Consider the following 21,883-nt stretch of genomic DNA (forward strand, 5'->3'; position numbering starts at 1 on the left):
GACAAAAAGTATATCATTCGACGCGCCTGAGCGAGGCGAACACGATGCTGCCAAAATCGCGGCTCTGCGGCCGTTTTTTGCGAAGTTATTCACCAAAAACTGAACCGTACCCTTGGGCACTTGACCTGACCTCAGAGGTCACCGGTTGACCTAGGACCTTAAAATCGGGTACCAATCTCTGCGTCTCGTAACGGCGAACACGCTCGTTTTTTCCGCGACGCGCTAGCTCCACCAGGGGCGAAACGGCGAGGGGGGGTCGTACCCGCCCCCCCCCCCCCCCTCGGCCGGCGCGTATGTAGAAAACCAATAGGTCCGGCGAGGGTTAAATTGTGGTTACTGACGCTTTTTTAAATCGTCATGAGTCGTTACAATGCTGCTATTGACGTCAGATAGATGATGCGTCAGATGCGTCGTAAGATATTGCTATGGAATATTCGCATCGCCGTTTTCCGTTCTTCCATGCTTAGGACATTTAACTTTATGCATACTCGTACATATAGATAAATGTAACTTTAACTTTAACTTTATACATGTAGATAAATGGACAGAGCACGTTATGAAACAAACACTTTGAGCCCCAGTTCGAAAAAGAAACGATACCAAATATGATGTTCATCACTTCGATACTGCCAAATGGAATGTAACCCGACCTCCCCCCTTCAAGGCCCTGACCTTGATCGAATTTTATTTGACCTTTGCACCGTACCCTTATCCAGTTTGGCCCTAGTTAGGTACACCCATACAACGTGGCCGTTGGAATGTCGTTTCTATCAATGTTATCAAAGTGAGAACGTTATCAAACGATACATTGATTCAATGACTATGCCGTAAATCTCTTGGTGACGGTACCTCGGTTTACCTATATGCTTTATCCCGGCTTCTTCTGTCTCCATTGCACACACGCGGGGACCGGTGGTCGCTGGTGGTCGGTTTTTGGCCCGCCGCACCCCGGTCGGCGGTTATGACCGGGTGTGTGTGTGTGAGGGGGGGGGGGTGCGTGGCGGGGCTGCCTAATGACCCGCGGGGCGGCTCGGCGGTGTCGGCGCCGGCGGCCATTTGTCCGTGTCTCTGCCGTCGGAGCGCGCCCGGCCGGCGCGGCGCAGAGGCATCTGCCGGCGCCTCTGGGAAGCGGCCTATCGACCTCGGCTGGGCGGCCGTCCGGCTGTAAGCCAGCCGCCGGCAGCGAGAGACGGCGCTCGGCTCGGGGCGGCCGCCGCGCGCCGCAGACATGACCTGACGCGGAGCGGGCGGCGCTGGAGGCGCGCGCGGCCGGGGCGGAGCACGGAGCGGCGCTGGAGCACGGCCGGGACGGAGCACGGGGCGGCGCTGGAGCACGGACTGAGAGGTGAGCACCGAGGGGCGGCTGGGGGAGACCCTTCCCGCCCCGGCTGCGGCGAGTGCCGCCCACCAGCCACCTTTTCCGTAAGAGGTCCTCATCTCCAGCCACCCACCGCCCACTGCCCGCCGCCCACCAGTGTCTCTATCGTTACCTATCGCCCGATGCCATCGCCCGCCTCCCATCGCTCGCTGCTTTCCGAGGTAACGAGCCGCATCCAGAGCGCGAATGTGCCGCCCACCCTAATGATCTGTGATTGCTATCGTTTATAGGCATGACGCGGCAACCGTGTGAGGGCCTCATTATTACTCCTCGGGGCCAGGAATATCACATTTCCTGCGCCGCTAACGACTACCACGACACTGTTCGTTCTCTGTTGTGTATGAAGGGTATGGCTGTTCGTACGTTGGGCGCATTATCTTCGTTAAATTTACTAGCTCGTCTCAAAATGAACATCTAATTCTAAGGTGATATTAACGTAGATAATGTTATTAGAAAGCTCTCATCGCTGTTATGTATAGGTACGGTCAAAGAACGGATTCGGCTTCTTTTACTTACGCATCGGAAAACAAAAATTGAAACGAAAATGAGTAATTTTCGTTCCGTTCAGGTCAAAGGTCTTGTCGCAGGACTGAATCAGTTTAACATTTTCCCAAGTTCGATGTTTTTTTCTCTCAACATAATTGCTCGTGCACCACAAAAGTGGCTCCAGAAAAGCTAAAAATAATGATAATAATAATGAAATAAATAATTTCCTTTTATAATGATCGTGTATGATTATGATCGTTATACCTATGTTATGATTTTTACAAATTACAATAACCTTTTATGGAAAAATCGCTAAATTTTTTATAACCTTTTATAATCCTGTGTTGGTTTGACTTTTTATGGTAGCAATATATATATATATATATATATATATATATATATATATATATATATATATATATATATATATATATATATATATATATATATATATATATATATATATATTTATATATACAGAGTTGCGGAATCGATGGATTTTTTCGGTGACTCCGTCTCCACTCAAGGTTCAAATATAGCTGTGCACTCAGTGCAGCTGTGCATAGTTTGCTGTGCAGGAGTCTAGCAAAATCGAACCTGTGACGTCATCAAGGGTGCTAACTGGTAGGTCAAAAAAATGCCCAGAAGATGTCAAATTGATGGGGTACTTTAACCCGCGCGGGGCTGGGGGGTAAATTTTACCCCCCTCGCGAATTTTTGCGATATCTCAAAAACGGCGGCGCGCAGCGCCGCCAAACTTTCAGTACCTGTTCTTACATCAATTTGACACGTTCCTTGAAAATTTGAGCGAAATCCGTCGGAAAATTTTTGAGAAATTGACGTTTTCTATTAGTGACGTCATGTTCGCCATTTTCGCCTCAAAAACGGCAAAATTTCAAACGCCGCTAACATCTTCATTTTTAAAGGAATCAAGACGTAACAAAAAAGGTTACACGTAATTCTACTTTGTCTATCAAATGACCATCTGGGTTTTTTGAAAATTTTGGATTTTGACCCAATTTTTTCAAAAAACTGACTTCTTTGGGAAAATAATTATAAAATCCAAAATTTTGAGTGTATCGAAAAAACGGAATATATGTCAGAGAAGTGGTCTATGTGCACCTACATACCAATTTTTAGAAGAATCGGTTCAAAAATGTGGGAGTTATTCAAAGTTTTATGACGTCACGACACACAAAAATTTTGAAAATGATTTTTTTGGAAGTTCTAGACCTCGTACGGAAACAAAAATAGCACCATTCGATTCGCCGTGAAAACTGCATCAGATAGACACCTTTTTAGGCCTTAACAACCAACTTCAAAATTTGACCTCACTTGACCTGACCTTGACCTGACCTTGACCTGAAATTCATCCACAGGTGGTCCATATCACTTATTGAGTGTGCCTATTGAATTCTATGAGTAAAATGACCCAAAAAACATGTGTCGCACATGCCCTTTTCTATATCATTTTTGGTGACCTGACCTGACCTGACCTTGACCTTGACCTCTGAATGATATTGTATGCAACGAATGTTGTCTTGGTAGCCTAAGAACACGTTTTGGGCAATCAGTCTCAGTCCATGACTCCATTCTTCGGCAACTACGGTGCAAGGCCGATACTGTAGAAACTTGCAATTTGTACCCTTGACCTGACCTTGACCTTGACCTCAAACTTTAAATAAAGTACATGTTTTTAGTTGTCCGTGATGAGATCTTTCGATTAGCGTTTGAATTTTCCAAATCGGACCATTAGTTCGGGAGATAACAGGGGGAGTAAAATTTACCCCCCCCCCCCCCAGCCCCGCGCGTTCGGCTGGAGACCCCAGCCCCTCGCTTTCCTATTCAAGAGCGTTCGGGAGTTATCGCCAATATTCGCCAGGGGGGGGGGGCGAAAAACGCCCCCGGGCACGCGAGGGATAATGGACATGTTCCTCGAACGATCTTAGTCTCTCTACCATGCATGACCTTGACCTCAAGACGTTAGATACCTAACTTATATATCAACCACCACCAATTACCTCGCTCACATTTCAGCGGGCTCATCAAAAGCTCCGTGATTATCGTCGATATAATCTGGCGCCTAATACATATTGTAGGCAGTGACCAATCTGAAAAAACGTCGATGTTCAGGTTTGATATAGGCAATGGGCATGTGCAAAGAAAAATGCAAAGCTGCAAATTTTCAGTGAGTGAGCTCCAGAATATATGCTTGTTTTCTTCTAACTATGCAATACCTATGCATATTCAATCAGTGCATCTATTTATGCATTCGAGATCGATCGCTGTTCATGACTAGAGATTACTTATTCGCACTTAAAGGTCAGAATAAATAGGCATTTGAGCCTGAAGGCACCTTCAGGCTGACATTCTAACCGCCATCCTTTACGAGTTCGGTGCACTGGGGAACCATGGCTGGGCGGGGACTCAACTGCGCCCTTCTCGGCTCTGACAGGCTGGCATTTTGTCTCAGAATGTCGGCGGCGACAGGAGGGCGTGGGACCGAGTAACCCGCGTGGCGCGGCCACTGATCCCTGCGCACCGGTCGTCGGCGGCGGCGTGTGCGGCGCTCCACCGGCGGCGCCGCGGCCTGCACCATTCTCTACACCTTCCACTGGTCCATCCTGAAGCATGGCACTCCAGCCGCCCGTGGAGGTGGGTGACGGGAGCGAATTGACAAGCTCTGGCATAGTCGGCTGATATGGAAGAAAGCGCTGTTGGTAGAAAACCCTGCAATACGTGTCCCCAAGGGCACTTTAGATTGCTTAGCTTTTGCTTTTGTTTTGCTTTTACGAAAGAGCGTATGTGCATTGTGCAATGGATGCCCTTTATGTAATGTGGACCATGTGAATTTTCTCATGGTAATCGATGGCTAATTCTGATGCTGAATTCTCTCACCACATACCACATACATACAGTGTATATAGCCTCATGTGCATATAGCCTCATGCCTCATGCACATTGCACACGCGTTTGTAATGTCCATTGTCCGAGTAAGCATACCTACTGACGGCCCTTAGACTGCGCCGCGCTGCATTGCTGCCTTGCGGCACAGTGTAACTTTCAGGCGCTTGTCAGTAGTGCCATCTAGCGACTGAATGTGTAACTTCTGCGGTACAGCATATATTCAGGCGCTAACACTAGTGCCATCTAGCGAGCGCAACAATAACTTCGCCGTGTTTCGTGCTACGTGATGCCGGACCGCTTCTTCCCTGGTTTTTTTAGTCATTCGCAACTCACATAGAGACTGTGAATGATTGAATGTACGATAATGTGCACTGTGCGCGTCACAGTTGGCGACACGCTCGGACAGCATAACATTGCCCCCAATGTGGCTTGCCTAATGCTTATTATCGTTCAATGTTGAGTGTTGACAGTATAAGGACAAAAATAGCACTGATTTTCACGTTTTACGCTCCCTTAGAAAATCCCAATGTAGGTTTGCGGTACATTTCCATCGCGCCTTCTAAGCTTCACTAATGCCTTTTTGTGAGGCTTTCCACGCCACCGATCTCCATGCCGGACAATCCTTTCAGCGCCGTTACCGGCCACTGCGGGCTGATTTCCCCGCTGACCGACCCCACGAAGGTCGGCAGCGTGCAGAGCCGACGGCCAGAATCACCACCCCAGAGGCCCGCTGACGTCACGCGCCGCTAACTTGAGCCACCAGTGACGTCATCAGTTCGATCCCGGGCGGCGCGCCGGCTCAGCTTCCTGGTCGTGCCGTAGTAACGCGCCGGCAGCCCCGGGCGGAGTCACGCGGAAGCGGCTGCCGAGGGCCCAGTCTGATCGCCGGCCGCCGGCGGTACTTTGGTCCGAGCTGAGCCATCGAGATGGATAGATCGAGTCCGCCTTTTGGCTGACGTCGATGTGCTGAGTGTGATTGATATAAATAATAAATATTGGTATGCCTATTGGTAGCTGGCTGACGTAATAACACTGCTGAGATGACAGCAGGTGAATGAATTGATGGTTTGGTGATGACCCTCGGCGCTTAGTAGCTATGCTAAATTTAAGATACGTATTCACATTTTTCCTACTCGTATCGGTATGTAGATTCAGCGACTGGCTGGCATGTCTGCCTAAACGACAGTGATAGCATAGCAACAGCGACTGACGAGCGATCCCCTCTCGCCCCGCACCTGACCTGCACCGTCCTCCGCAGGTGACACTGCGATGGGCGAGACGCGGCGGCGAGCCCGTCCGATGAGCGCACCCGGCCGGCCGGCAGCCGCCGACGGACTCGGCGCGGCCTGGCCCGGCCGGCCGCCGGCCGAGCCGCCGCCCTCCCAGCCCTCCGGCGAGCTGGTCGAGGTGACGCTGGGCCGGCCGGCCGGACCGGCGTTCGGGCCGCCCAGCCATGTGCCCACGCTGTCCACCTTCTCCGGCGGCCGGTCGGAGGGCGTGGAGGCGCGCGCCGGTCACCAGCGGGCGCTCTCGCAGCCGGCGCCGCCGCCGCGCACCGCGCTGTCCGAGCGACAGCCGGCGGCGGCGCGGCCGCCGTCCGAGGGGTCCGGGCCGCCGGCGCAGCGGCTGCCCGGCGAGCAGACGCCGAGGAGGTCGCTGTCGGACCGTCCGGTGCCGCCCCGGACCCTGCCGGACCGTCCGGTGCTGCCCCGGACGCTGCCGGACCGTCCGCCGCGGACGCTGCCGGACCGGTCGGCGGCGTTCCGGACCCTGCCGCTGCCGGAGCGGCCGGCGCGGTCACGGGAGCTGTCCGAGGGCCAGCCGCCGCCGCGGCGCACCCTCTCGGCGGGCCACGGGCCGGCCTGGGACCAGCTGGAGCGCCGGCTGGACGAGGTGGTCACCGGCGTCGACCTGATGCCGCCCGGTGAGCTTTTCGTGATAACCATCGCGTCCTAGGCGCGTCGAGGAATCGATAGCATGTCATGCGATGCTTTGAAACTATACAATAATATTGACACTTATTGTAGCACTAGCGACTCAATCATCAATCGTCTGTCGACGCTTGCCTTGAAATGTCCATTGACTTCGGAGCTATTCGTCAGCACTTTGCTGGTCTAAGTAACTTGTTCACGCGACGTGCGTTGTTAGGCTGTGCCGCAGTACACCTGCGCTGATAGACTGTACCGCACAGCACGCGCTCTTTTTCCATGCTGTGCTTCTAGTGCGCTCATCAAGTTGCTGAATGTCTCGGATAGAAAACACTGTCACTGACCGTCTGTTCCGCCGCCAGAGTACAGTATTCGCCTGCTGGATGAGCCGGTGCGGTACATTGGCCCGGAGCCGGGACGGTTGTTGCTGCTGGAGCCGGGAGACTCGCCGCTGGGTGCCGCCCGGCCGCCCGATCCCTTCCAGGTGCGGTTCACAGGCTCCGCCACGGGCATGGCTGAACGGAGGTGGTGTAACTGTGGCTTAGGAGTATTCCCTTGGTGACGAAATGAAAATGACCTTTGTTCTGTCGATCTCCAGAAATTTGCTTACCTACATAAGGAGTAGGTCACCATTTTCGCGACGTTTTGAGGTTTCCCGTCATTTAATCTGGAGTTCAACCACGAAGAACAGCTCAAATGTCAAAATAACTAATTGTCATATTTGTGCTCACAATGGTCGATTTGACCGTTACTGAAAATTTGAAGAATTCATCAGAGATCTTGGCGTCATCATTGATAGTAAGCTCACGTTTCAGTTGCATGTCGATAGCATTGTCTCCAAAGCCAATAGGGCACTCGGTGTGATGATACGTTCTTTTCAGTCTGGACGACAGGTCAAATTTAACCGAACGGCTTTGATCGCTGCATATTGTGCTAATGTGAGGTCCATACTGGAGTATTGTAGCGTGGTGTGGGGTGGGGCGGCGAAGTCCCATACAGAACGAATAGAGCGCGTACAACACAAATTTGTTATCTGGTTGTCGACCCACGTTTCTGGCGCGCCACAAACTCTCGACTATAGCCGCCTGCTTTCTCACTTTTCTCTCTGTCCACTGAATGTAAGGCGAACTCAACATGACTTAATGTTCTCGACACGCATCTTGAAAAGTAATATCGACTCCAGCTTCTTGCGGTCGCACTTCGGCTTGGCCGTTCCGCCCCGCATCACCCGGCTGCTACTTTTCTTGCGGTGCCCCACGGAAGAGTAGAAACGGTGAAAATGGGCATGTTTTGTAGGCTTCCCAGGGTGATGAATGAGTTTTTGCAGCGATGTGATGAGGTCGACATATTTCATGATTCTTTATCTCGAGTCAGGTCTTGTATTTTAAGGTATGTTAAGAGTGCTTGTTCTCACAGCGCTTGAAACGATTTTAGCATGTTTAGTGCTCGCATTTGTTTATTTTTAAATTTCTAAATTTTTATTTTTTTCTTATTTTATCTTGTACTTTAGCAAAAGGGAAAATTTTATGAAGACTGTGTATGGTTCATGTATTTTTATTGTGCTGTGACTTTGGCCGTAAATGGGCATGTCCCGTGGCTGATATGGTCAATAAATGAAATGAAATGAAATGAAATGAAGTAAATTGGAACTGGTCGCTGAATGCGTAGGCGTACGCATGCATCGGTAAGTTCACGGTCATTCGTTTGCTCAGGATGACGACCCGCACGACGCGTTCTCTGCGGACGTCGGCGCCGACCAGGGCTACGCCGCTGACGACGAGTACGAGGAGCAGACGGTGAAACAGATGCTGCGCAGGTGAGACGGGGCGTGCCGCTCTGTTTGCTCTCCTGTAGGCTTCAGCTGGTCAGAATAAACAGTTAAATTTTTTAATAAGATGTCAGCGAATGTCACTGAGTGTATAACCGTGCTAGCTCGCTCGCTATCTCACAACGTTCAACTCAGCATAAGGTTATAACATTCTCCGCCTATAGCTTAGCCGACTCAATCATCTGCTTACAACGTTCAGCTTAACACAGCATTTATGCAAAAGTACACTTTCGCCTGACGTCTTCCATCTGTATGTATGTATGTATGTATGTATGTATGTATTTACGATCATGGGCGATCCACACATGGCGTGGCGATTACTGCGATTACTGTCATTGTGCTGCTCGCGTCTTTCTTTGTCCTGGCTTCCCTCACATTTCCCTCTTGTCCTAACGTCGCCCACGTCTCCTCTCTTATGTCGACAACATCACCGCTCTGTCTGTTTAGCCTGCAGAGGCAGCTGACCACCATGTCTCGAAACCTGACCGCCAAGCTGGACAGCATCCAGTCCGACCGATACACGGAGACCAACGCTCAGCTCAAGGTCATCCGCGCTCAACTGAGGGAGCTCACCGACTCAGTCATCAACTGTCAGTCGGAGGTGGGTGGAGATAGGCCTGCAGGTCAGGTCAGGTCAGAACAGGTCAGATACGGGAGCTCACTGACTCACTCATCAACTACCATTCGGAGGTCAGAATATAGGTCAGGTCAGGTCAAGTACTGAGCGAACTCACAGAATCTGTAATCAAGTGCCAGTCGAAGGTGGGTGGTCAGATCAGGTTAGGTCAGGTCAGGTGCTGAGGTGCTGAGCTCACCGGCACGGTCATCAACTGTCAGTCGGAGGTGAGTGAGCAGACCACGTCAGGTCAGATTAGGTCAGTTGAGGGTCTGAGGGAGCTCACTGACATCGTTATCAACTGTCAGTCGGAGGTGAGTCGTCAGGTACAGGTCAAGTGGTTTAGGAGTCCACCAACTCGGTCATCGATTGTCAATCGTAGATGAATGGCGACAGTCCACGTCAGGTCAGGTAACAACAGCAATGAACAGATAGAACGTAATGGCAAAAAAAGTTTATTGACCCACCCAGGAAGAGGTGACAAGCGAAATGTCATCTCACGTCTCAGCTTATGGGCTAGCTTATGAGTCCCAGTTATTTGAGTCGGTACCGTCCGCACTCCACAGAACCCCTGGGCTCGTGGGATCGCCTGTTTGAAATGTGCTAAATGTCTATGTCATGATAGCGCTTGGTAGGTGCATACACTCTCCCAGCATATGTCAAACAGCGGCCACACTCACGGGTAGTGATAAGCCAAGTCTGCATGTGAGGGAAGGCAATAGCCAGATTGCGTATTCATCCGTCAAAGACTGGCCAGAGGACTCGGGACAGTTACTACCCCTGTTTTCCTTTATAGCCCGTTTCTCTAGATCCTCCTTCTCCTATCTGGCCATCCTATCTGCGGTCTACTCCGGTATGCATTGGACGCTATTCCACGCCGGGCTGCTCCTCTTTTTTGTTAATACCTATTTCTCCCTAAACTAATAGTATGCATCTTCTTTGCCTTGCCGGGTTTATATTTAGCGATCCCTGGTGCCTTTATCATCCACGTGTGCCAACCAACTTCTAAAGAATAGGTAGAACAAAATATATTTGTCCTGTCCGTATACGCATAGCGTCGTAACGTTTGTGTGCATCATCTTCTGTAATTGCCGCGTAATGACCTGCTTCGTTATTAGAAGACATAAGTTTTATGACAGTGAACGTGCTGACATCGCTCCTTTTAATATTATACACCGATTAACATTCTCTTGTTCTGTGCCGTCGAGGCACTTCTCCTATATGATCGGTGTACCGACGCACCTCCTATGTACCGTGCAGGTATCTGAGGTGAGGAAGGACGTACATGATCGGTGTACCGACGCGCCTCCTATGTATGTCCGGCAGGTATCTGAGGTGAGGAAGGACGTGCACATGATCGATGTGCCGACGCGCCTCCTATGTATGTCCGGCAGGTATCTGAGGTGAGGAAGGACGTGCACATGATCCGCCATGAGATCGACCAGCTGCAGAGCGCCAAGGCCGAGATGGAGGAGCTGAGGGAGTGCGTCGAACGACTGGAGGAGGAGCAGAGGCGCAGGAAGGCCCGGTCCGTGGAACAGGTGGGTCACTGAGCGACCGGTCATGAGCGGAGGGTCGGTCCGCAGACGGTTGGTCACGAGACGAACGGTCGGCGGACGGGCAGCCACTTTCGGACAGTCAGCTGACGAAAAGTCAGCTAAGGGACAGTCACCAGCCGGAGGGTCACTAAACGGACGGTCTGCTGACGGACGGTCGGGGGACGGTCGGTCAGCGCACGGAGGGTCATGGACAAACGGTCGACTGACTGTCGGTCACTAGACGGGCGGTCACTAGACGGACGTTGACCAGACGGAGGGTCGTAAGACGAACGGTCACCATATACAGGGTGATTTTTTTACTTGTTAACCCTCGCCCATGTAGGGGGGGGGGGGTTGGTGCAACCCCCCCCCTGAGGTTTTTCGGAAATAGTGCAAAAACGGCGGCGCGCAGCGCCGCCAAATTTTGGGTACCTTATGAGGCAAACCTTGCGCATCTTTTGATAAAAGAAAATTTGACCGGGTCATGTCAGGTCACGGAGTTATGACGTCACAAAGGGAACAGCCTCCGGCCGGATTTTCACAAACTGAGTGCCAACGCCCGAGGTTTCCTGCCGGTGGTACGGACATCGGTTGATGGATCGTGATGAAACTTCCCATGCATGTTGGGGCAAGTATTGGCTATCATATGGTATAAGAAACTTGACCGGGTCAGGTCAGGTCACGGAGCTATGACGTCACAAGAGGAACAGCGTCCGGTACTATTTTTGAAAAGCGCCCGAACCACTATTTTGCTAATTCTTGTCACCTCAATGGGAATATGCAGCAATATTAGCTTCTATAGGGAGCAAATGGACCTCCCAAATCCAAAAATACAATCAGATTTCAAAAATTTAAATTTTGATTTTTTCGAATTTCTGCCGCCGACTGTGACCTTGCCGACTTCCGGCGCTCCCAACGCGCCATTTTTAGAGCTAGGGAAACGAAATACATACCAAACGATAGAGAATTGATCAAGGAACACGATAGTGAAGGTTTCAAGTCGATATCTCCCACCGTTTTGCCGCAATCGCCGCGGAAAGTTGAAAAAAAGTCTATTTTCCCGAAAATTTGACCTTTGACCGGTCAAAAGTAGGTCAAATGTTGACCTAGGACCAAAAAATATACCACCAATCGCGAGATCTCGGCGAGAGCAATCCGTTGGTCTTTTCCGCTAAGCTCTACGACGCTCCGTTTTCAAACGCCAAGGGGGGGTCGCACCAACCCCCCCCCCCTGCATGGGCGAAGGTGGCAGATCGCCGTTTACGGGCGAGGGTTAAAAAGTAATGAGGTTTAGTGGCGTTAAAATGCAAATATATATGGTAAAATTATATACCAGCATGACGAGCATTCTGGGACATTTTGATTTCATGCAGACACGATGCGAAGGAACGTCCATCGTGTATTTTACTTGTGCTTGAAGTTACCCCCTCTCTCACCGACACGAATCAGCCCGCCTGAGCACGTGTTGAACAGTACCATGGACTCCCATGCTCATTAGGCGGACTGAAAAGGCTCCTATCACCCATTTTCAGCTCTGCCAGATATTTCCAATGTTTTCTTGTTATATTTGCCATACCTGGGTCCAAAAACTAGAAGTCTAGAAAAGGCAGGTCGAGGATTTTGCTACTGGTGGCCCTGGTGGTGTCTGATTCGCTGTTTTTTGTTTCTCCCTGAAGACTGATTCTTCAGAGGTTGCACATACGCCAGATGGACCGTTTGAAGGTCATTTATGACTACAAGCTTGTTCCTGCATTATTTAACGTCTTTCTGAGGTATCTCCTTGATGATCGTATGCTTCGAACTGCCTCAATGCTTCAAAATCATCGTTTTGTGTCGTTCCTTACTGAACGGCGGTGGACCATGAGTGCCCGATTGGTGGGACATTTTCAGGCTCCATTGGGGCCGAGGCCTTCGGTTAAAAGGGACAAATCATGACACCATACAAAATGTCCCAGATTTATCTATCACGTGCGTCGTGCATTGCTTTTTTGCACAAGATTTTTCGATTTTGGGACCACCATTGACGTTTACTTTTTAACAGTTAAAAAAAATCACCCTGTAGAAGGTCACTATACGAACGGTCAGCTAGCAACTGATCACCAGACGGGTCTTTCAGATAACCGGTATATGATAGGTATAGCTTGTGACGGCTGTCAAGTATCGTGCTCAGTGTAAGCACTAAGCAGCTTACTCAAGTTGCTTACGTTGGCATAGTAACTCAGCTACAACGCAAGCAAGTAACGTGCGGCCCTACATAGTATGGCTGGCTTTGTCAGCTCATGACAAATCCGTAACTTTATCGCGCTGTTTCATCTCGGACAGAAATACGAACGCCCCCCTCTATCCCGTCCTAATCCGATATACACTATGCAGAGCGGCGTCACGGCTCAGACGTTGTTTTCCGTCGCGTCAGTTAAAAATGGAGACGCCGCTCTCGGGCCAGGAATAGTTGAGATGAGTTTTATCGGTGCGCCGGACCTTCATTCTCGGTTGCCAGGGCGACGCGAGGTTATGCCGACGCTGGGTCTCAGTCGGAAAGGTCACACGCTGCTCCGGGAGGCTGACCCGGGTTATCCCATCACGGTGGCAGGCGGCGGTCGTGGCGCTGGGAGACACGTGTTCCGTGTGAGCGCCGAGACGGGCAAACAGACCGGAATTTGGACTGCTGAGTGATTGGAGCTGCTCGAGAGGGAGAGGAGGAGGTGGCCGCTCGGTGGGGAGGTGGCGTCTCAGGAGACGTGCGAGCGACCGGCCGGGGAGGGTCCGACGCGACGACAGGGGAATGGGGCCGAGTGCGGGTAGATAATTCCATTTTCCTATGCTAAGACGTCACGCTTTGAGAGTTCGTTGTTTGCAGGTCAAGGAGTTATCGCCCCGAAATCTTGCAACTGCTTGGTGCCACACCGGCTCGATAATGGATAGGTAAAACTTTTTGGTCGTGACCAACTTTTAAATATCACGGGACGAACACGACAGCAAGTCTCTGTCTATTGTCCAACTGCACTCTGAGACGGTGGTGTTTGACCCAATGAGCAAACTCGGGGAGCGCAACAAACTTTTGTCGGTAACTTTTCCGACTGCTGCACACGCCATAGTTCATGGTCAAGTCGCGCCTGGCGCCTGTGGCCTGTGGCCTGAACGGCCAGGCCGGGCAGCTGAGGGATGGTCTTCGAGTACTATATACCGGGCCGGCACCTACATATGCGAAAATGGAGCTACAACGGGCTAAGTGCTCACACTACAACACGGCATTTATATTCGATGCATATTTATTTTAGGCAGTCTGGCATCGTAGGTTGATTACCTAAATAACCCGGAATCTATGTAGCATATTATTGGTTCGATTACGCACCCAGCCGCTCAAAATGCATCGCAATGTCACTTTATCAAGAAAACGTAGCTATGTACATCATGTCTCGTTACATCCAGAGAACTTCAACTCCCTAATTCTCTGCTTCAACTCTGACTGACTACAGATCCAAAGTCCTGCTTGTGAAAGGTTAGCAAGCATGCTCTTTATTCCAGGGAATGTTGAATTAGGCTTTATTCTTGTCATGGTCGTTTTCTGAGTAGGTACCTAAATACGGAGACGGTGAGCATAACATGGGTAGGTACTTAATTTACGATTTTAAGAATCCCATGAACCTGCGTGAAAGTATACCCAACCTCTTGTTATCTTCGTAGTGGCGACAATGTCAGTCAGACCACGAACTGTCGCGGACGCAGGCGTTTTGCTATGTATCCTCAAAGTTTTTACTAAAAGTATTTATTTTGGTGTCGTTCTAATGGCAACAGACCACCACCAAAATGTACATTCTAAATAATGGCGCCTAAGCTTGAACGAGACGAGACAGAACGGCTCATTCACGTCTCGTTCGAGCTAAAGGGCGCCATTATCTGTAAGATAAAATGCCAAAATTCATTACTTTTGCACCGCTGAAGACGTTTAAAAAGCAACAAAATAACAGCATCGATCTCACTATTCTAGAGCCAGGTGTCGTGACGAGAGTGATGCTATTTAAATATTTATATCGAACCATTTAATTACTGTGAGACGGTATCGTATGACCAGCCCACTAGTTGCATAAAAGGCTGATACTTCCGAGACGTTCAATGCATCGCATAATATGAAAGGAACATATTTTATGCACCATGCATGGCGTAAAAAGATGATTTTGTATCATATTTAATGTTTTGATGCTGCTCAATTTATTGGCAAATACGGTGATGAATATACGAGTAGGCTTGTGTCGCGGCGCGGGACGTGATTATATCCATCGCGATGCATCGAATAGCATCGCGATGCATCGAATCACATCGCGAAGAGACGGTTGATAACAGCTCAAATTCGCTAAGTTTTACAGATCAAGTGGGAAAAGTTTGTTGGAGGTCAGTCGATGAAGGAGCCGCCCCGATGTGAGTATATGTGGTCCATATCGAGAGGGAACGTCGTTCCCTGCAGAGTTTCTACAGAATATCAGCACTGGGCCGCTGCCGGCCGGGTCGGTTGTCTCAGATGTCGCTCCTGTCGGTAGGTGCCGTTGGCCGTGCCACTACTCCGACGGGGTAGTGACTCTTTGTAGGCATGCATGAACGTTTTATGCATTACCCTGGTATGACCAAACACACTGGCGGATTCAGGGGGAGGGGGGGGGGCATTTGGGGCAAATACTCGGCTCCTCGGCCACGTAGCGACAAACGGTAAGTGGCATTCCAAAGAACGTCAAAATTATAATGAAAGTAGATCATTCATTTTTGGGTCAGGTCAAAGGTCAGAGGTTATTTTTGGTCAAAAAGAGGTCAGAAATCACCAGAGGTCATTATTTTTCATTGCAACATTTTTTTTTCGACAAATCGGCGCATAACTCGGCTCGGGAGCCAATACAGCTATAACGCAACGGAAAAGCACATTCGACAGCACTTTTGACGCTCTTTCTTGAATAGCTCTCAGATTTGACCTTATTATAAGATAAACGATTTAGCCTCCAAAGGGAAAATACTCCGAATGTAGCCGTTTTCATGGAAAATGTTTTTGTAGGTACCTACCTATTAACTTTCGACTCAAGAAAGGCACTACATTGCTTTTGTCAACATCGTGTTCCTCTCGTCGAGGCGCGTCGAATGAACCTCTAATTTTGACCTTAAAGGTCATTTTGAAAATTTGACCTAAGAACAAGGTCACAACCTAACCGGAAAAAATCATGCTGCACATCAGTCGATCTGTAGGGGAGAGTGGGGCACATTCGTGCAAAAAATGGATAAACCCATATATCTGTTCTTTGGTTAGTGCAATGGCAAAATTGTTGATTGTAGTATGGAAAGGAACTATTGCAGATAGTTTTCCTCTTTAAAAGTTATCCTATAAAATTATTGCTTCCATTAGAAAAAATGACTTTTATTAACTCTGAACATTTGCACGAAACTGCCCCACCTATGGGGCACATTCGTTCAAGAGATGTGGCACTTCCGTTCACCCGGCAAAATTCGAGAAATTACCGGGCATTACCAGAAATTTACCAAAGGAAATTGGCAGGGGGTCATTTCACTTGATTCCTTTCGACAAGAATGCATTGCACAACAAATGTAGAAAGAATGGGCTGGCCAACAAGAATGTGCCAACTGCCGGTCTCCGTGACCTCGCCAAGTTCGCGTGAATTGCTCGTCACGACGTCGCAAGCAGTCGAGACTGAGTCAGGCGAGCGTCATTAGAGAAACCTACTACAGATAAAGTCATAAATCGCAAAAACTAAAAAAATATGCACGAATGTGCCCCCAGGCAGTGCGTACACGAACCTGCCCCACAACGTTATTAGTAATATATTTCAAAATTTCTTTTTGAAAAAATGACACTTTTTCAACAAACAAGTTTGCAGCAGTTCCGTGAATAGAGTGGGCTTCTTCACCCCCAATTTTGAAAAGCTGAACCACATTTCCGAGTCAGGATCACGAAAATGGATGATATGAGAAAAGTTTGGAAAGCTCACGAATATTACAAATTTGCGTTTTTATCTAGCATGACAGCAGGTACAGTGTTGTCTTCTACGGTGAACGAAGGGCGGCAATGATAGACATATTTCCATAATTTACCTTGAGCTCGTGCAGTCACTCGTGTTCCCATAAAATGCTGAAAACGAATGTGCCCCATGCACGAATGTGCCCCACTCTCCCCTATCGTCGACTTGAATTGAACACATCTAAGGGGTTTTCATCGCTCTAGGATATCTCCATCAAAAGTTATTGTACCTAAAAAAAAAAATTGCCGGACCTTCATGACCTGAGATGACCTCAGGGACCTATGTAAGGAGGGGTTATCAATCGTTGAAAGTTTCAAATCGATCGTTCAGTGGGTGCAGCTACGGCGAGCATCCTAACTTTTTCTGAGGTGAGGTCACCTGACATTGCCTGATGACCTGACCTTGAGTGACCTGGGTTGGGTCTGAAATTTTCACAATATAAGTAGAAAAGATGCATGGACAGATGTGTCAAAAATCAAATGGCGGCTTTTAGAGATATCTGCGAGAAAGCGCGGGGGAGGGGAATTCAAACACCCTCCCTCCGCCCCAACGCAGATAAAAAAACAGTCTACTGGACAGTGGACTCCTAATTTCTAAATTGGTTAGTGACTTCCTAATTTCCAATCAAGGATGTGGGGGCTGGGGCGGTTATTTGCTATTCGATGACCGCTGTCCGCTGGTGACCATCAAAGACCTATCGGCTCTCGATAATCATTGATCTTTATTCTCACGGCGAACGGGCCTTTTTCATAACGTGGACGGCCGGCGATTGGCGATTGGCTTCTATGGCACTTAGAAACACCAAATTTACAGGGTAGATGGGTCCGTAGAAGATCTCACCCCTGTTCAAATTTGGTTGCTCAAGATTAATATTTAGGGTTTTTTTGGGGGGGGGGTATTAACCCTCGCCGGCACAGGCCATTTTGCGTGTTTCGACGGCACAGGGGGGGGGGGGGGGGTACGACCCCCCTCGCGTTTGGTCCCTGATTGAGCTAGAGCTTCGCGGAAAAAACGAGCGTGTTGCCCGTCACGAGAGAAAGCCGATGATATCCAATTTTAAGGTCTTAGGTCATCGGGTGATCTTCCAGGTCAGGTCAATGACCCGAAAATCGGGAAAATCGGGACCAGTTAGAAAGTCGTAAAGTGTGGCTGCTATGGGGTTTTCCGGGATGCTGATCACGAATATCGTGTTAATTTTGATCAGAGTCTTTAATTTTGATGTCTTTAAGCATATAGACCAGGTCGGGTCAGGTCAGGTCAGGTCAACCGGTAGGGGTCGTGACGGGTATTCGTAATACGTGTCAACCGCCTCTGACAGGTTCGTAACATGTTACGAAGGCATTAAAACTACTTCGTAAATGTTCAAATGGTTGCTAAATTCGAAATCAGCTCCAAAAACTAGCCTGGAAACATGTAAAACTCGAAAAAGTGAACCGAGGTCACCAAAGGTCAATGACCTGACCTGATCTTCAGGTGACCTTGACATCCACCCTAATGCATGGGAACAACATCAAATCACATGTTTGAACGTTTCAAACCACGAAAAGCTTGCAAACGCGCGGCTAATGCGAGCCGACATACGCCGAATCGCGATTCCGGCCAAACATGGTCTCGGAAAGTAGGTCACAGGTCAAAGGTCATTTGGGTCAGGGTCATGAAATTTTCAGGGTAGGTGTAAAATTGATCAATGCGAGGGTACTGAAAGTTTCGTTGCGATCGGCCGCTTTTTACCGCGAGTTATTCGCAAAAAAACCTTAGGGGGCATCAACCGGCGAGGCGAGGGTTAATATAAAAATTTCGCTAAAACGGATCCAAAGTTTTTCGCTTATAACTTTCCATCAAGTTAACCCGCGCCCCAGTGACGGTCTTAGCCAACTTCGCCCTAGTGGGGGGGGGGGGGGGGCATATGTTACCACCCACCTCTAGCTCAAAAACTAAGAGGGCTAGAAAGACGCGGTAAAAAGCAGTCGATAGCTCTCAATGCGTACGTTTGAAAGTATTTCGGTAATTTTTCACCTTAGAGCAATATTGTGGTCACCAGAGGTCATCAAAGGTCAAAATTTGCCAATTGTCATTATATTTTTCAGAAAACATGCCGCTATCTCAGGAACCATGGTAGCTAGAAAAACGCATGGAAGTACAAACGATAGCTTTTGAACTCTTCTTTTGAAAAGGTCATTATCAATATTGACCTCAGGTCAACGGTTTAGCCTCCAGAGGGCAAAAACTCCAAAAATAGCTGTTTTTACGAATTTTTTTTTCGACAATCACTTTCGACTACAAAAAGCCACGACATTTCTATTGCCAGAATCGTGTTCCCCTCGCCGAGACGCGTCGAATAAACTATAATTTGACATTGAAAGGTCAACTTGAAAATTTGACCTAAGGTCAAGGTCATGACCTTACCGGAAAAGGTCATGTTGCATATCAGTCGATGCGTCTCAACAAGACAAACACAATGAGACCATCCCCAGCGTTCTATCTCTTTCCAATCGCGAGTTATTGGCAAAAAACTGTTTGTAGCCTCAAGTGACCTCGGATGACCTGTCTAGAGGCTATCAGCAAAAATGACACCTTGGTCATCACGAGTGGACTAAATCATTGTGATTCTGAAATATTTGGACTGTTCCGATGCGTACACACGGATCTAGAGGCATTTTCATTTTTCTCCATTGACTTGTAATGGAAAGGTCACGCCACTGACCTGACCTTAGGTCACGGATATAAAAAATCCGAGATATACAAATTGTAGGCGCCCATAACAGCATGCAATCCACCAAGTTTCAAACCTTTCTGACAAACACTGCAGGCTGGACATGATTGCAATTTTTATTTAGGCTTGGTCAGTTAACTTGACCTGGTGACCTGACCTGACATGACCTGGGGTCAAAAATTTCACACATTGTCCGAAATTGATGTACCAAAAGCTACCCCAAGCGGCGCGGCGCTACGCGCCGCGGTTTTTATTCACACGCAAAAAACGCGACAGGGTGGTAACATATGCCCCCCCACTGGGGCGAAGGTTAAGATAGAGCAAAAAAAGAACACCAGTGAACTCAGCACGTCCGTGCGCAGCGAATGGTATACTTTGTTACCAGTTCAAGTGAACTTAAAATAGGTATTCCTTATTTTTAAGTGAAGTTAAATTTATTAATTAAGTTCGAGTTATCCAAATTACATCATATCGTATATCATTCGATTCATGGGTGGAGAATGTTTGAAAAAGTTACCCCGGCCGGCGACTGATAGTCGGAAAGACGACTAAGCTCACGTCGTTGTTGTCAACGATCATCATAAACAAACCCCTATTCTGACCCATGGAAATGGAATAATGGACGTTGTGTTTGTTCAAGGGTGAGCGTTGTATCCGACATTGTAACATTCATAACATTGTTGGTGATGATTGAAAAGGCGATTTTCTTTTAAGTGATTTTTTTTACTTAAACTTATGCAATTTCACAACATATTTAAACCATACCTATTATGAGTCATTATGAGTAAATGTTGCGTTTTCAGCTTTTTATTGTGTCTCAAAATAGCTACAAAAAGATGACAGCTCACCTCGTAGGAGCTTTACAGAGAAAATTGAACGTTCGAACCAAAGCACTAAAATGGGTCACTGACATCCAGGGACACAGTCTTTTTCAATGTTGGGTGGCTCAACCTCTATAAGACAAACAGGGAGTCTATCCAGGGATATCGACCGGTCCCGGTCTCGTAGCTCAATCGCTTGAGCGTTGGACTCCGCGTGGCGAGAGCACGCGTTCCGGTTACAACAGTCCAAGCTCGAAGCGTGACGGACGCTCGGTGTATGAGCATCCTGACGGCTACGCCCTGACGGTATGGTGGCGGTTTGTGGCAGGCCAGTCGAAGGCAGTGAGGTCAAGCAGTGGTTCTTAAAAAGTGCGCCGAAGGCGAAGGCGGGCCAAATTTTCGAAACTGAACACGATTTGAGAGCAATCTTGGCATTGGCAACCACACGCGGGTCCTAGGGCTCAACGCCACCGCATGGTAAGTTGAGTACCTAAATAGTGTAAATACCTTCCTGATTTGCAGTATTATGCCCATGGCAGTCAACATCCGAAAAACGACAGTTTTCTTTTCTCGTATGGCGACAGCTTTTAGGATTTACAAGAGTGGAAAAGTTACCCCGGCCACGCCGGGGTAGGCTGAAAGTTACCCCGGCCACGGCCGGGGTGGCCGGGGCAAGTTCTCCACCCATGATTCGATTCGAATGATTACAAGGAACACAATGACACCATTTTCGAAGCTCTAGCCTCACTGTGTGCCACGTGTGGACAAACGTGACCTCCAGATGACCTCAGGTCAGCCGAACTTGGAAAACCTAAATGTAAGTTATAGGGGAGAGTGGGGAAAGATGCCCAGGGTTTGACTATGTCATATATTATTCGAAAATGACGATCGGAAAGCCAAAACTTGGAGTTTCAACGGAAGCCGACATCATTTTTCTCCAAAAATATCACACTTTCGTGCCTGAAATATGATAACTTTTTTGCTATTAAGCATTTTCCTGAAGAAGTGAAAGGGGGCATCTTACCCCACAGGGTGGAAAAGACGCCCCCTGGCGTTGGGTAAGATGCCCCCTGCACTATAAGTGACATAAATAGGCACGTGAATCGCCTGAACGAATCAGTAGTCCCTTCGAGCCTGCAGTAGACACCAAACGTCATCGTAAGGGCCCTCAAAAGTAGTCGTAAGGGGCTTCAGAGGTCATCGTTAGGGCCATCATAGTCCAGCGTGGCCAAACAAGCCTCCGTGGTGGCGTTCGGAGACCACTGTGGGGCCCTTATAGGTCTTCATGATGCTTGAGGGCCCTCGAGCCCATCGTGGGGACCTCAGATGCCAGCGCGGCCCGTGGAGCCAACGTGGGAGCCCTCAAAGGATGTCGTGAGGGGCCCTGGAACCAATAATGGGGCCCACAGAGGCCGTCGTGAGGGCTCTCAGAGTCAGATGCCGCCCAAAAAGTCGCTGTGTGGGCCGAGAGACCGGCATGGGGAGCACCCGACCGTACCGGACTCTCAATAGTCCCAGATCGGCTTTTGTCTCTCATCACAAGTATGTAATAAATGATTTGACGGGCTGCTTGAAGGACAGCCTACGGATTTAGGGGGGCGTCTTTCCCCATCAGGACAGGGGGCATCTTACCCCAAGGTACCGAAGTAACATT

The 21,883-nt window shown here is 48.9% G+C and overlaps 1 protein-coding gene and 1 long non-coding RNA gene across 2 annotated transcripts in view; both read left to right on the top strand.

The window, feature by feature from the left end:
- Window positions 1-1,210: 1,210 nt before the first annotated feature.
- On the top strand, window positions 1,211-6,299 carry LOC122392141. The gene is made up of 3 exons (XR_006258468.1): window positions 1,211-1,345; window positions 4,338-4,519; window positions 6,030-6,299. It is a non-coding gene; the product is annotated as an uncharacterized LOC122392141 (long non-coding RNA).
- A 274-nt stretch (window positions 6,300-6,573) lies between these two features.
- LOC122392139 (glucose transporter type 1-like) overlaps window positions 6,574-21,883 on the top strand; it is a 52,092-nt gene continuing 36,782 nt past the window's right edge. The window contains exons 1-5 of the mRNA XM_043386708.1: window positions 6,574-6,695; window positions 7,062-7,183; window positions 8,412-8,515; window positions 8,975-9,128; window positions 10,538-10,684. Of these exons, the coding sequence (XP_043242643.1) occupies window positions 6,686-6,695; window positions 7,062-7,183; window positions 8,412-8,515; window positions 8,975-9,128; window positions 10,538-10,684 (537 nt within the window). The 5' untranslated portion in view covers window positions 6,574-6,685. The remainder of the gene's footprint in view (window positions 6,696-7,061; window positions 7,184-8,411; window positions 8,516-8,974; window positions 9,129-10,537; window positions 10,685-21,883) is intronic.

This window comes from Amphibalanus amphitrite, unplaced genomic scaffold (assembly GCF_019059575.1).
Source record: "Amphibalanus amphitrite isolate SeventyFive unplaced genomic scaffold, NRLGWU_Aamphi_draft 000471F_arrow, whole genome shotgun sequence".
Lineage (NCBI taxonomy): Eukaryota > Metazoa > Arthropoda > Thecostraca > Balanomorpha > Balanidae > Amphibalanus > Amphibalanus amphitrite.